Below are 16660 nucleotides of genomic sequence, written 5' to 3' on the forward strand. Positions count from 1 at the left end.
AGACAGGTTAGATAACAGAGAGATGGTCACCCTACAGGACAGTCAGGTTAGATAACAGAGATATGGTCACCCTGGAGGACAGACAGGTTAGAAGGTCACCCTAGGGGACAGACAGGTTAGATGGTCACCCTAGAGGACAGACAGGTTAGATGGTCACCCTACAGGACAGACAGGTTAGATAACAGAGAGATGGTCACCCTACAGGACAGACAGGTTAGATGGTCACCCTACAGGACAGACAGGTTAGATAACAGAGAGATGGTCACCCTACAGGACAGACAGGTTAGATAACAGAGAGATGGTCACCCTAGAGGACAGACAGGTTAGATAACAGAGAGATGGTCACCCAAGAGGACAGACAGGTTAGATGGTCACCCTACAGGACAGACAGGTTAGATAACAGAGAGATGGTCACCCTAGAGGACAGACAGGTTAGATGGTCACCCTACAGGACAGACAGGTTAGATAACAGAGAGATGGTCACCCAAGAGGACAGACAGGTTAGATAACAGAGAGATGGTCACCTTAGAGGACAGACAGGTTAGATGGTCACCCTACAGGACAGACAGGTTAGATAACAGAGAGATGGTCACCCTAGAGGACAGACAGGTTAGATAACAGAGAGATGGTCACCCTAGAGGACAGACAGGTTAGATAACAGAGAGATGGTCACCCAAGAGGACAGACATGTTAGATAATAGAGAGAAGGTCACCCTAGAGGACAGACAGGTTAGATGGTCACCCTAGAGGACAGACAGGTTAGATAACAGAGAGATGGTCACCCAAGAGGACAGACAGGTTAGATAACAGAGAGATGGTCACCCTACAGGACAGTCAGGTTAGATAACAGAGATATGGTCACCCTGGAGGACAGACAGGTTAGAAGGTCACCCTAGGGGACAGACAGGTTAGATGGTCACCCTAGAGGACAGACAGGTTAGATGGTCACCCTACAGGACAGACAGGTTAGATAACAGAGAGATGGTCACCCTACAGGACAGACAGGTTAGATAACAGAGATATGGTCACCCTACAGGACAGACAGGTTAGATAACAGAGAGATGGTCACCCTAGGGGACAGACAGGTTAGATGGTCACCCTAGAGGACAGACAGGTTAGATAACAGAGAGATGGTCACCCTAGGGGACAGACAGGTTAGATGGTCACCCTACAGGACAGACAGGTTAGATAACAGAGATATATATGGTCACCCTAGAGGACAGACAGGTTAGATGGTCACCCTACAGGACAGACAGGTTAGATAACAGAGAAATGGTCACCCTACAGGACAGACAGGTTAGATGGTCACCCTAGGGGACAGACAGGTTAGATGGTCACCCTACAGGACAGACAGGTTAGATGGTCACCCTACAGGACAGACATGTTAGATAATAGAGAAACAAACACAAAGCCCACAAGCTATAGGGGAAAGGGGGATGCCTAGTTAGTTGTACAACTGAATGTATTCAACTGAAATGTGTCTTCTGCATTGAACCCAACCCCTCTGAATCAGAGCGGTGCGGGGGGCTGCCTTAATCCACATCATTGGCGCCCGAGGAACAGTGGGGTTAACTGCCTTGCTCAGGGGAACAGTGGGTTAACTGCCTTGCTCAGGGGCAGAACGACAGATTTGTACCTTGTCAGCTCGGGGATTTCGATCCAGCAACCTTTTGGTTACTGGCCCAACGTTCCTACCCGACAGGCTACCTGCCGCCCCTAAAAAGCTCTACCCGATGAATCAACTGGCAAAATGACCCCTGACAGGATAAAGACCGTAGCATTGAATTGGCTCAGCACAAGCCTGTGATTAGTTCTTGTGTTGTTTTCAAAGAGGGAACCAGTGTAACTTACACAGTGACTTCAGACAGCTGTTCCTTGGTGAGGTTGAGGGGGTGGTTGATGGCTGTGATGCCGTACTGCATGGGGTCAACGTTACGAGGCAGGTGGGCCCTCAGAATGGCGTTGTTGGCCACATTCATGAAGGCCACCATGGCGTGCCAGCCTTTGTTGTTGTACCAGACCTGGTTTGGGGAGCAGAGGTGCGTTCAATATACAACTAATTTTGTAAAGAAAAAAAAAGGATTAGCTGGATGGGATTAGAGGTACATTCAAATTTATGATGTTTTTTTGTTATAATCTATATAAAAATATTATTTTTTTGTTATAAATATGGAGTGATATACACTACCGTTCAAAAGTTTGGGGTCATTAACATTGTTAATGTTTTAAATTACTATTGTAGCTGGAAACGGTTGCTTTTTAATGCAATATCTACATAGGTGTACAGAGGCCCATTATCAGCAACCATCACTCCTGTGTTCCAATGGCACGTTGTGTTAGTTAATCCAAGTTTATCATTTTAAAAGGTTAATTGATCATTACAAAACACTTCTGTAATTATGTTGGCACAGCTGAAAACTGTTCTGATTAAAGAAGCAATAAAACTGGCCTTAATTAGACTAGTTGAGGATCTGGAGCATCAACATTTGTGGGTTCGATTACAGGCTCAAAATGGACAGAAACAAAGAACTTGCTTCTGAAACTCGTCAGTCTATTCTTGTTCTGAGAAATGAAGGCTATTCAATGCGAGAAATTGCCAAGAAACTGAAGATCTCGTACAACGCTGTGGTACTACTCCCTTCACAGAACAGCTCAAACTGGCTCTAACCAGAATAGAAAGAGGAGTGGGAGGCACAACTGAGCAAGAGGACAAGTTCATTAGAGTATCTAGTTTGAGAAACAGACGCCTCACAAGTTCTCAACTGGCAGCTTCATTAAATAGCACATGCAAAACACTAACAATTCCTACACTGTATTTCTGATCAATTTGATGTTATTTTATTGGACAAAAAAAAATACTTTTCTTTCCAAAAAAATTCCAAGTGATCCCAAACTTTTGAACGGTAGTGTACATACCAAAACAAATAGAAATAAATCATGTAAATAAAAATAATATAATGTTTTTCAATATGATGTCTCAGGTAACATGATAATATCATACCGTGATTCAGAGGTATATGACAGCCTGTAACTAACTTACTTTGACATTGTATTCACTTTCCATGTATCTGAGGAAAGGTCCGATCTCCTGCAGCGATTGTTTTGTGTAGGGACCCTGCCGGAATTATTAAAAACAATATTGTGTAACTGAGCAAACTGTAAATCACACTCACTTAATTCCTACCACTACTACTACACACTCCATCCCTCCAGAGCCCAGGAGGCTGGTGAAAGGGAGGACAGCTCATAATAATGTCTGGAATGGATTGAATGGCATGGAAGATGTGTTTGATGGCATTCCTTTAATTCCATTCCAGACATTACTATGAGCCCTTTCTCCCAAATGAAGGTGCCACCAGCCTCCTGTGCTCCAGAGCCCTGACCCACTAGGCCAGGTATGTAGTGATCAATACCCCAGTGACGTTGAGCATCTTCATCAGTTGAGAGAGGGTATCCTGGATCTGTTTAGGGCTGACTTCCAGTATGGGCAGCTGACCTCCAACAGACAGGCCTCCATACCTGAGGACCAACGACACAGTCATACAGACAACACTCCAACATACAACACTCCAACATACAACACTCCAACAGACAACACTCCAACAGACAACACTCCAACAGACAACACTCCAACAGACAACACTCCAACAGACAGGCCTCCAACAGACAACCCCTCGAACAGACAGGCCTCCAACAGACAACACTCCAACAGATAACACTCCAACAGACAACACTCCAACAGACAACACTCCAACATACAACACTCCAACAGACAGGCCTCCAACAGACAACCCCTCCAACAGACAGGCCTCCAACAGACAGGCCTCCAACAGACAACACTCCAACAGACAACACTCCAACAGACAACACTCCAACAGACAGGCCTCCAACAGACAACCCCTCCAACAGACAGGCCTCCAACAGACAGGCCTCCAACAGACAGGCCTACAACAGACAACCCCTCCAACACACAGGGCTCCAACAGACAGGACTCCAACAGACAGGACTCCCACAGACAACCCCTCCAACAGACAGGCCTCCAACAGACAGGCCTCCAACAGACAGGCCTACAACAGACAACCCCTCCAACACACAGGGCTCCAACAGACAGGCCTCCAACAGACAACACTCCAACAGACAACACTCCAACAGACAACACTCCAACAGACAGGCCTCCAACAGACAACCCCTCCAACAGACAGGCCTCCAACAGACAGGCCTCCAACAGACAACACTCCAACAGACAACACTCCAACAGACAACACTCCAACAGACAGGCCTCCAACAGACAACCCCTCCAACAGACAGGCCTCCAACAGACAGGCCTCCAACAGACAGGCCTACAACAGACAACCCCTCCAACACACAGGGCTCCAACAGACAGGACTCCAACAGACAGGACTCCCACAGACAACCCCTCCAACAGACAGGCCTCCAACTGACAGTCCTCCAACAGACAGGCCTCCAACAGACAGGTCTCCAACAGACAACCCCTCCAACAGACAGGTCTCCAACAGACAACCCCTCCAACAGACAACCCCTCCAACAGACAACCTTTCCAACAGACATGCCTCCAACAGACAACCCCTCCAACAGACAGGCCTCCAACAGAAAGGCCTCCTACAGACAGGCCTCCAACAGACAGGCCCTCCAACAGACAGGCCTCCATACCTGAGGATCAACGACAGTCATACAGACCTCCAACAGACAGGCCTCCAACAGACAGGCCTCCAACAGACAAGCCCTCCAACAGACAGGCCCTCCAACAGACAGGCCCTCCAACAGACAGGCCCTCCAACAGACAGGCCCTCCAACAGACAGGCCCTCCAACAGACAACCCCTCCAACAGACAACCCCTCCAACAGACAGGCCCTCCAACAGACAGGCCCTCCAACAGACAGACCCTCCAACAGACAGGCCTCGCAGACCTGAGGATCAACGACACATACACACACCCCTACAAAAGACAGGCCCTCCAACAGACAGGCCTCCATACCTGAGGATCAACAACGCAGACACACACACCCCTCCAAAAGACAGGCCCTCCAACAGACAACCCTCCAAAAGACAGGCCTCCCAGACCTGAGGATCAACGACACAGACATACACATACCCCTCCAAAAGACAGGCCCTCCAACAGACAACCCCTCCAACAGACAGGCCTCCAACAGACAGGCCCTCCAACAGACAGGCCTCGCAGACCTGAGGATCAACAACACAGACATACACACACCCCTACAAAAGACAGGCCCTCCAACAGACAACCCCTCCAACAGACAGGTCTCCAACAGACAACCCCTCCCACAGACAGGCCTCCAACAGACAACCCCTCCAACAGACAACCCCTCCAACAGACAGGTCTCCAACAGACAACCCCTCCAACAGACAACCCCTCCAACAGACAACCCCTCCAACAGACAACCCCTCCAACAGACAGGTCTCCAACAGACAACCCCTCCAACAGACAACCCCTCCAACAGACAGGCCTCCAACAGACAGGCCCTCCAACAGACAACCCCTCCAACATACAGGCCTCCAACAGACATATTACACAAAATCCCCCGAGACAAGAATCATAATTTCTACTAGAGGGTGAAACAGTGTATGACAAATAAGCTAAACTTAAACTGATATTTAGTTTGCTATGAGGTATGTATGGAAAATAAATAAAAGCATACCTTTGTTCATTCACCCAGTATTTGCTCTTCAAACTGTAAATGGAAAACAAAATAATAAAATGACTGTAACAGATGAACATATAATCAGATGACTTCTGCTGTTTGACATGGATGACCGTGTCTCGACTGGCCTGCTCGGGTCAGGTTACCGTGGACCACAATCCTACAGAGAGATCTCTTACACGCCCAATTTTTCAGTTTTTGATTTGTTAAAAAAGTTTGAAATATCCAATAAATGTCGTTCCACTTCATGATTGTGTCCCACTTGTTGTTGATTCTTCACAAAAAAAAATACAGTTTTATATCTTTATGTTTGAAGCCTGAAATGTGGCAAAAGGTCGCAAAGTTCAAGGGGGCCGAATACTTTCGCAAGGCACTGTATTTAGTGAGACTCGCTTTGTGCAGATTCCCAGATTATGCGACGTTCAAAATGAGACTGTAGAGGAAATTGATTAATTAGTGACTGTTGTAAAAATTGATATTCTGATATTCTTTGAGTTCATTTGGGAAATAGAAACTCAATAAAGCCAAACTTTCCCATGGTGCCCCCCGGTTAAGGAGTTAATAATTACCTGATGAATTTAATCATGTAATTATAAACCGTTAACTTCTTGGTGACATGGGGGCAGTATTGAGTAGCTGGATGAATAAGGTGCCCAGAGTAAACTGCCTGCTACTCTGTCCCAGATGCTAATATATGCATATTATTATAATCAGTGGACTATAATTAGTACTATTGGATATAAAACACTCTGAAGTTTCTAAAACTGTTTGAATGATGTCTGTGAGTTTAACAGAACTCATATGGCAGGCGAAAACCTGAGAAAAATCCAACCAGGAAGTGGGAAATCTGAGACTTTTTTTTAACTCAGCCCCTATTGTAGATACAGTGGGATATTGGTTATGTTGCACTTCCTAAGGCTTCCACTAGTTGTCAACTGTCTTTAGAAACTTATTTGAGGATTCTACTATAAAGGAGCGGCTCATGAGAGCTGTTTGAGTCAAGTGGTCTGGCAGAGTGCCTTGGGCTCATGACGCGCGGTCACGAGAGAGATAGCTCTTGTTCCATTGCTTTTCTACAGACAATGGAATTTTTCGGTTGTAACATTATTGAAGATTTATGTTAAAAATATCCTAAAGATTGATTCTATACTTAATTTGGCATGTTTCTACGACCTGCAATATAACTTTTTGAACTTTTCGTCCGACGTTCGGCTGGACCTGAACGCGCTTTTGGATTTGTTTACCAAACGCCCTAACAAAAGAAGATATTTGGACATAAATTATGGACATTATCGAACAAATCAAACATTTATTGTGGAACTGGGATTCCTGGGAGTGCATTCTGATGAAGATCATTAAAGGCTAAGTGAATATTTATAATGCTTTTTCTGACTAATGTTGGCGGATATTTTTTGGGCTGCTTTGCTGTCTGAACGCTGTACTCAGATTATTGCATGGTTTGCTTTTTCCGTAAAGCTTTTTTGAAATCTGACACAGCGGTTGCATTAAGGAGAAGTATATCTCTAATTCGATGTGTAACGCTTGAATTTTTATCAACATTTATGATGAGTATTTCTGTAACTTGATGTGGCTCTCTGCAAAATCAATGCATGGTTTAGAACTACTGAACGTAACGCGCCAATGTAAATGAGATTTTTTGATATAAATATGCACTTTAGCGAACAAAACATACATGTGTTGTGTAACATGAAGTCCTATGAGTGTCATCTGATGAAGATCAAAGGTTAGTGATTAATTTTATCTCTATTTGTGCTTTTTGTGACTCCTCTCTTTGGCTGGAAAAATGGCTGGTTTTTCTGTGACTTGGTGGTGACCTAACAATCATTTGTGGTGCTTTCGCTGTAAAGCATTTTTGAAATCAAACACTGTGGCTGGATTAACGAGAATTGTATCTTTAAAATGGTGTAAGATACTTGTATGCTTGAGGAATTTTAATTATGAGATTTTTGTTGTTTTGAATTTGGCGCCCTGCACTTTCGCTAGCGTCCCACATATCTCAGAGAGGTTAATCATTCGATGAGCAGCAGTCGTCACATCAACAATCAATACAACGTCACCACAACTGTAACAGATTGACATATAATCCGTGGACTTCTGATGTTTGACATGGATGACTGTAACTCTACCACACCTGTCTGATACATATAACACACGTCTATGACGATGATCACAGTTGGCGGTGTATTGGACCCCTTACCTTTGTCTGATGAGGCTGGGGTAGGTTTTAACCAGGTAGTCTGTAATGTTTCTATCAGTCAGGTCCAGTAGTATATCTCCCGTAGCCTCTTTCCTCTGTAAATACAGGACAGGTTACTGAGGACAAGTTACTGAGGACAGGTTACTGGAGGACAGGTTACAGGAGGACAGGTTGCTAAAGGACAGGTTACTGAGGACAAGTTACTGGAGGACAGGTTCCTGAGGACAGGTTACTGGAGGACAGGTTACAGGAGGACTGGTTACTAAAGGACAGGTTACTGGATGACAGGTTACTAAAGGACAGGTTACTGAAGACAGGTTACTGAGGACAGGTTACTGGAGGACAGGTTACTGGAGAACAGGTTACAGAGGACAGGTTCCTGGAGGACAGGTTACTAAAGGACAGGTTACAGGAGGACAGGTTACAGGAGGACAGGTTACAGGGAGACAGTTTACTAAAGGACAGGTTACTGGAGGACAGGTTACTAAAGGACAGGTTACTAAAAGACAGGTTGCTAAAGGACAGGTTGCTGGAGGACGGGTTACTGGAGGACAGGTTACTAAAGGACAGGTCACTGGAGAACAGGTTACTAAAGGACAGGTTACAGGAGGACAGGTTACTAAAGGACAGGTTTCTGAGGACAGGTTACTAAAGGACAGGTTACTAAAGGACAGGTTACTGGAGGACAGGTTAACGGAGGACAGGTTACTGGAGGAGAGGTTACTGGAGGACAGGTTACTGGAGGACAGGTTACTGGAGGACAGGCTACTGGAGGACAGGTTACTGGGGGAGAGGTTACTGGAGGACAGGTTACTGGAGGACAGGTTACTGCTGTAACATATAAGAAACATCCAGTAGACACAGAGAACAGTCAGTATACTGACCTGCATAGGGGGCAGCCCCCCAGCTCCGATTGGACAGATGGGTAACATAGTCAGCTTCTTATTGGTGCTGCACTGGCAGGAAGGGGAGGGGTTTAGCGGGTGCCACTCAGGGCTCTGCAGGATGTTATTGGCTATTGAAGAAACCGCAGGTGTCTCCCAGGCCAATGTCTCGTTCTCACAGGGCAGGTTTCTGTATGGACAAAGCACACACACACACAATACATTATCAGAGAACTTGGTGATTTATAGTTAGTAGAGTAGAGGGAGATTTCAGAATATTAGTCAAAACACAGTCTTCAACCTAGAGCGGCTGGTACTCACTGTAGAGGGCTTCCTGCCATACAGCGAGTGCCAAGGCCAGGGGGGTTCAGCAACACCTTGGTGAAATGTCTCATCTGGTAGTTTTCCAGTCGCTCGTTACTGAGAAACGGAGGAAGAAAGAGAAGAAGAACAGGAAGACCAGGGTCATGACCTACTGGTTAGGTACCTAATATAATGTGATGAGAACAGGAAGACCAGGGTCATGACCTACTGGTTAGATACCTAATATAATGTGATGAGAACAGGAAGACCAGGGTCATGACCTACTGGTTAGATACCTAATATAATGTGATGAGAACAGGAAGACCAGGGTCATGACCTACTGGTTAGATACCTAATATAATGTGATGAGAACAGGAAGACCAGGGTCATGACCTACTGGTTAGATACCTAATATAATGTGATGAGAACAGGAAGACCAGGGTCATGACCTACTGGTTAGATACCTAATATAATGTGATGAGAACAGGAAGACCAGGGTCATGACCTACTGGTTAGATACCTAATATAATGTGATGAGAACAGGAACAACAGGGTCATGACCTACTGGCTAGGTACCTAATATAATGTGATGAGAACAGGAAGACCAGGGTCATGACCTACTGATTAGATACCTAATATAATGTGATGAGAACAGGAAGACCAGGGTCATGACCTACTGGTTAGATACCTAATATAATGTGATGAGAACAGGAACAACAGGGTCATGACCTACTGGCTAGGTACCTAATATAATGTGATGAGAACAGGAAGACCAGGGTCATGACCTACTGGTTAGATACCTAATATAATGTGATGAGAACAGGAAGACCAGGGTCATGACCTACTGGTTAGATACCTAATATAATGTGATGAGAACAGGAAGACCAGGGTCATGACCTACTGGTTAGATACCTAATATAATGTGATGAGAACAGGAAGAACAGGGTCATGACCTACTGGCTAGGTACCTAATATAATGTGATGAGAACAGGAAGACCAGGGTCATGACCTACTGGTTAGATACCTAATATAATGTGATGAGAACAGGAAGAACAGGGTCATGACCTACTGGTTAGATACCTAATATAATGTGATGAGAACAGGAAGAACAGGGTCATGACCTACTGGTTAGATACCTAATATAATGTGATGAGAACAGGAAGAACAGGGTCATGACCTACTGGTTAGATACCTAATATAATGTGATGAGAACAGGAAGACCAGGGTCATGACCTACTGGTTAGATACCTAATATAATGTGATGAGAACAGGAAGACCAGGGTCATGACCTACTGGTTAGATACCTAATATAATGTGATGAGAACAGGAAGAACAGGGTCATGACCTACTGGTTAGATACCTAATATAATGTGATGAGAACAGGAAGAACAGGGTCATGACCTACTGGTTAGATACCTAATATAATGTGATGAGAACAGGAAGACCAGGGTCATGACCTACTGGTTAGATACCTAATATAATGTGATGAGAACAGGAAGACCAGGGTCATGACCTACTGGTTAGATACCTAATATAATGTGATGAGAACAGGAAGACCAGGGTCATGACCTACTGGTTAGATACCTAATATAATGTGATGAGAACAGGAAGACCAGGGTCATGACCTACTGGTTAGATACCTAATATAATGTGATGAGAACAGGAAGACCAGGGTCATGACCTCCTGGTTAGATACCTAATATAATGTGATGAGAACAGGAAGACCAGGGTCATGACCTACTGGTTAGATACCTAATATAATGTGATGAGAACAGGAAGAACAGGGTCATGACCTCCTGGTTAGATACCTAATATAATGTGATGAGAACAGGAAGAACAGGGTCATGACCTCCTGGTTAGATACCTAATATAATATGATGAGAACCGGAAGAACAGGGTCATGACCTCCTGGTTAGAGTTGCCTGTATATCATTCTCCAAACTGCGAAGGACTAACCTGAAGAACGTTAGCTGCTTTCCATACATCCAGGGAGTGAGGATGAGGGGGGGGTACTCTCCGAACGGAGGCACGATCATGGTGAAGATCAGGGCTATCAGGACGAAGCTAGCAGGCAGGACGATCTGGGGACACAAAACCATTCACACTATTACTCAAAGGGATACCATCCCAGTTTTACTCTGACCCTATGTGACCTGGTCTGGTATAATATTCTAACTCTGAATCCCAAACCATCCCCTAGCCCCTAGCCCCTAGACCCTAGCCCCTGACCAGCAGGGCCAGGAAGTGCTTTATGACCAGAATACCTTCCCATCTATATTTTATCCATCCCTCCCACTGTCCCTCCCATCTCCCCTTCCTCCCACCACCCATCCCACCCTCCCTCCCTCCCTCCCACCACCCATCCCACCCTCCATCCATCTCTCCCTCCCTCCAACCACCCCCCCAACCACCCATCACACCCTCCCACCATCCCTCCATCCCACCCTCCATCCTTCCCTCCTTCCCTCCACCCCAACATCCCTCCCTCCACCCCAACATCCCTCCATCCCACCCCCCACCCTCCCTCCATCCCACCCTCCATCCTTCCCTCCTTCCCTCCACCCCAACATCCCTCCCTCCACCCCAAAATCCCTCCCTCCCTCCATCCATCCCACGCCCCCACCCTCCCACCACCCATCCCACCCTCCATCCATCTCTCCCTCCCCCCAACCACCCCTCTCCAACCACCCATCACACCCTCCCACCCTCCCACCATCCCACCATCCCTCCATCCCAACATCCCTCCACCCCAACATCCCTCCCTCCAGCCATCCATCCAAACCTGTGCGAGGAAGTCTTTGTATGATCTGGTAGCATGGTGAAACCTCTTGACCAGCAGAGCCAGAAACTGCTTCATGACCAGATTAGCTCCTTTGACCTGACTCGACCCTTTCCCAGCGCTGTCGTCGACATGGTTACCCCCACCGTTGGCCTGCTTCAGACCGTTAGCCTCTGTGTAAAGTAGGAGAAGACAGTCATTAGGAAGTGGATATATTTGACCGGCAGGTACAAAGGTTAAGGTTTAGGCATAGGGTTCCTCAAACTGTGTTAGCTTGCTGAGCTAAAGCATTAGCTTAGGATTTCAGGAAAGATGGTCTCGCTTGGTCTGACTTACATGCTTAGCCAAAGTGATACTTTGAGTCTTGCCTTGCCAGACTAAAGGCACCAACCATTTAAATGTCTCTAGGCAAGCGCCTGGTGTGAAAACAGGCAGGCTTAGTGGCGGATTCTAACCTTCAGGTTCACCCTCCTCCACACCAACTTTACTGCAGCTTTTGGTTCTCTTCAGCAACATCCACTGTTCTACGGTAGGGTGGTCCACAGTTCACAGCACAAGACAACACAACACAACACAAGACATCAAAACACAACACCATGACACTTCACAACAACAACGTCATCGTCCACAACAACAACACAACAGAAACTACTTAAAAGAGGAACATTCATACGTTGGAAAAAAAGGTAGGAAGTAAATTGGAGAGGAGTAGACTGTAGGGACAGTGAGTGTGGTCAATTGGAGAGGAGTAGACTGTAGGGACAGTGAGTGTGGTCAATTGGAGAGGAGTAGACTGTAGGGACAGTGAGTGTGGTCAATTAGAGAGGAGTAGACTGTAGGGACAGTGAGTGTGGTCAATTAGAGAGGAGTAGACTGTAGGGACAGTGAGTGTGGTCAATTGGAGAGGAGTAGACTGTAGGGACAGTGAGTGTGGTCAATTGGAGAGGAGTAGACTGTAGGGACAGTGAGTGTGGTCAATTGGAGAGGAGTAGACTGTAGGGACAGTGAGTGTGGTCAATTAGAGAGGAGTAGACTGTAGGGACAGTGAGTGTGGTCAATTGGAGAGGAGTAGACTGTAGGGACAGTGAGTGTGGTCAATTGGAGAGGAGTAGACTGTAGGGACAGTGAGTGTGGTCAATTGGAGAGGGGTAGACTGTAGGGACAGTGAGTGTGGTCAATTGGAGAGGAGTAGACTGTAGGGACAGTGAGTGTGGTCAATTGGAGAGGGGTAGACTGTAGGGACAGTGAGTGTGGTCAATTGGAGAGGAGTAGACTGTAGGGACAGTGAGTGTGGTCAATTGGAGAGGAGTAGACTGTAGGGACAGTGAGTGTGGTCAATTGGAGAGGGGTAGACTGTAGGGACAGTGAGTGTGGTCAATTGGAGAGGAGTAGACTGTAGGGACAGTGAGTGTGGTCAATTGGAGAGGGGTAGACTGTAGGGACAGTGAGTGTGGTCAATTGGAGAGGAGTAGACTGTAGGGACAGTGAGTGTGGTCAATTGGAGAGGGGTAGACTGTAGGGACAGTGAGTGTGGTCAATTGGAGAGGAGTAGACTGTAGGGACAGTGAGTGGTGTAAATTAGAGAGGAGTAGACTGTAGGGACAGTGAGTGTGGTAAATTGGAGAGGAGTAGACTGTAGGGACAGTGAGTGTGGTAAATTGGAGAGGAGTAGACTGTAGGGACAGTGAGTGGTGTAAATTAGAGAGGAGTAGACTGTAGGGACAGTGAGTGTGGTAAATTGGAGAGGAGTAGACTGTAGGGACAGTGAGTGTGGTAAATTGGAGAGGAGTAGACTGTAGGGACAGTGAGTGTGGTCAATTGGAGAGGAGTAGACTGTAGGGACAGTGAGTGTGGTAAATTAGAGAGGAGTAGACTGTAGGGACAGTGAGTGTGGTCAATTGGAGAGGAGTAGACTGTAGGGACAGTGAGTGGTGTAAATTAGAGAGGAGTAGACTGTAGGGACAATGAGTGTGGCATTTACCTGGAGTTTTGGCATTGGCTGCTGCTTCTTCCCCATCTGCTGTCACCTTCAGAAAGATCTGGAAGGAAGAAACATCAGCTATTCATTTGGACCCATTGTTCAAATAGAATACAGGCCACCTACTCTTGTACCCCTGACCATGTGTACCAAATTTCACCATGATCCCGAGTAGGGTTGTGGCGGTCCAGAAATTTAGTCAGCCGGTGGGTGGGTCTCACGGTAATTTACCGTTAATTAACATAAACACATTTAGTATCGCCTGGCTTCCCCACACAGCCTACAAGCCACTGATGCAGACCTACAGATCTACAAAAGTCTAATAAATCCATGTAATATATCCTACACCTTCACAATAAATCCATGATTTATTTTAGACAGGTCTAAAGAAACATGATATGAGGGAAATGTAGTCTATTTCAGAAGAACAGAATAGCATCCTCTGAGTCAATCCTTCTGTTAGCTCCTGATCTGGCTTTGCCATATGGCTGTGGGCTACATCCTCTGAGTCAATCCTTCTGTTAGGTCCTGATCATTCTGTGCCATATGGCTGTGGGCTACATCCTCTGAGTCAATCCTTCTGTTAGGTCCTGATCTGGATGTGCCATATGGCTGTGTTCTACACTAGTTCATTGAGCAGACAAGATTTGCTGAGAATTCCGTGGCATTATTTTATAGTATGAAGAATACAATTGAACAAAGCTGAATAAAATATAGACATTTTCTCCAAACGATTTGAAGGAGTGTGTAACGGATGTGAAACGGCTAGCTTAGTTAGCGTGGGCGCTAAATAGCGTTTCAATCAGTGACGTCACTTGCTCTGAGACCTTGAAGTAGTGGTTCCCCTTGCTCTGCAAGGGCCGTGGCTTTTGTGGAGCGATGGGTAACGATGCTTCGAGGGTGACTGTTGATGTGTGCAGAAGGTCCCTGGTTCGTGCCCGGGTATGGGCGAGGGGACGGTCTAAAATTATACTGTTACAAGTGCACACACGTGGCTATTCTGTGTTGAACGGTTAACAAAGAAATAGGTCCTCCTAGATGCTTCATATACAGTTATTAATGTAACTTTAGTTGTTCTATAAACGTCGGGCTGTTTGTTTAGATGTTTAATACATTGTACGGCTGGCTGTATGATGAGACTAATGATGACTTGAAAAAAAGTCACGGTATGAGCCCTGCTTTGTATTTTTTTTGCGCAGGATGTACTGTCACTGTCTTCAAACTCCCTCATAGATGAGCCAAGGCGCAGCATGTAGTTCCACATCTTTAATAGGAGTGAAACCTTCACAGAAACAGACCGTGGCGCACACAAACACTCACAGAAAATAAATAATTACCCAACAATCACAGGTGGGGTAAAAAGGGCTGCCTAAGTATGATTCCCAATCAGAGACAACGATAGGCAGCTGCCTCTGATTGGGAACCATACCCGGGCCAACAAAGAAACAGACAAACTAGAATGTCCACCCAAATCACACCCCGACCTAACCACACATATAAAGGCTCTCTAAGGTCAGGACGTGACATGTACACACTACATCAGTCTCTCATTCACAAGTTGACAAGCACTTGATAATGCCTCATGTTTCACTGCGGCCATCCCCTTTGTGTGGCCGTAATGCAAACAAACAAAAAAAATCCATGCCTTTTTGCAGCCTGGAGTGCCGAGTTGTGCCCTTCTCCCTGAGCACTAAGCAATCCGAAGCAGCTCTCACTCACATGGCTCTCCATAAAGTGATCGGGTCTTTCTGACAGGCCACAAATGAAGACAGACACATTGAGGACGCAACTACGCACGTCCCAGCTCCCCTACCACCTTCCCCTCCTCCCCAGTCCTACCTCCCCCTACCCCCAATCTCACCTCCCCTACCACATTCCCCTCCTTCCCAGTCCTACCTCCCCCTACCCCCAGTCTCACCTCCCCTACCACATTCCCTTCCTTCCCAGTCCTACCTCCCCCTACCCCCAGTCTCACCTCCCCTACCACATTCCCCTCCTTCCCAGTCCTACCTCCCCCTACCCCCAGTCTCACCTCCCCTACCACATTCCCTTCCTTCCCAGTCCTACCTCCCCCTACCCCCAGTCTCACCTCCCCTACCACATTCCCCTCCTCCCCAGTCCCCCTACCCCCAGTATCACCTCCCCTACCACATTCCCCTCCTCCCCAGTCCCCCTACCCCCAGTCTCACCTCCCCTACCACATTCCCCTCCTCCCCAGTCCCCCGACCCCCAGTCTCACCTCCCCTACCACATTCCCCTCCTCCCCAGTCCCCCTACCCCCAGTCTCACCTCCCCTACCACATTCCCCTCCTCCCCAGTCCCCCTACCCCCAGTCTCACCTCCCCTACCACATTCCCCTCCTCCCCAGTCCCCCTACCCCCAGTCTCACCTCCCCTACCACATTCCCCTCCTCCCCAGTCCCCCTACCCCCAGTCTCACCTCCCCTACCACATTCCCCTCCTCCCCAGTCCCCCTACCCCCAGTCTCACCTCCCCTACCACATTCCCCTCCTCCCCAGTCCCCCTACCCCCATTCTCACCTCCTCCAGTGAGGTGTCAGAGATGCCGAAGCTGCTGAGGCCCATGTCCCCCAGTGTTTCCTCTAGTTCTCTGAAGAGGGAGGCGTAGGCCCGGTGCTTGAAACCCTTGTTGGGCAGCAGGAAGGTCAGCTCCTGGCCGATGGCCTCGATCAGCTTGGCTTCTGGGACGTGGTGATGGATCAGCGTGGTGATGTTGTCCACGTCACCTGGGAGAAGATAAAGGTTTTGTACATAGATAGATTGTTTGATTGACGTATTGATGATGAGGGAGGATGGAC

At 47.0% G+C, this 16660-nt stretch overlaps 1 protein-coding gene across 3 annotated transcripts in view; it reads right to left on the reverse strand.

Annotated features, from left to right (window-relative positions):
- The window catches only part of LOC110531043 (ATP binding cassette subfamily A member 4b), a 146218-nt gene that overhangs the window by 25840 nt on the left and 103718 nt on the right, over window positions 1-16660 (reverse strand). For 2 of the 3 annotated variants that reach the window (XM_036986622.2, XM_090182922.1), the window contains exons 27-38: window positions 16383-16588; window positions 13847-13904; window positions 12321-12389; window positions 11869-12038; window positions 11043-11167; window positions 9105-9203; window positions 8784-8973; window positions 7900-7994; window positions 5679-5711; window positions 3414-3519; window positions 3041-3115; window positions 1852-2021 (exon numbers count right to left, since the gene is read on the reverse strand). In XM_036986622.2, coding sequence (XP_036842517.2) covers window positions 1852-2021; window positions 3041-3115; window positions 3414-3519; window positions 5679-5711; window positions 7900-7994; window positions 8784-8973; window positions 9105-9203; window positions 11043-11167; window positions 11869-12038; window positions 12321-12389; window positions 13847-13904; window positions 16383-16588 — 1396 coding nt within the window. The remainder of the gene's footprint in view (window positions 1-1851; window positions 2022-3040; window positions 3116-3413; window positions 3520-5678; window positions 5712-7899; window positions 7995-8783; window positions 8974-9104; window positions 9204-11042; window positions 11168-11868; window positions 12039-12320; window positions 12390-13846; window positions 13905-16382; window positions 16589-16660) is intronic. The other variant, XM_090182921.1, reaches the window with a different exon arrangement.

Source organism: Oncorhynchus mykiss, chromosome 8 (genome assembly GCF_057628025.1).
Source record: "Oncorhynchus mykiss isolate SJ-2025 chromosome 8, ASM5762802v1, whole genome shotgun sequence".
In the NCBI taxonomy this organism is placed as follows: Eukaryota; Metazoa; Chordata; class Actinopteri; order Salmoniformes; family Salmonidae; genus Oncorhynchus; species Oncorhynchus mykiss.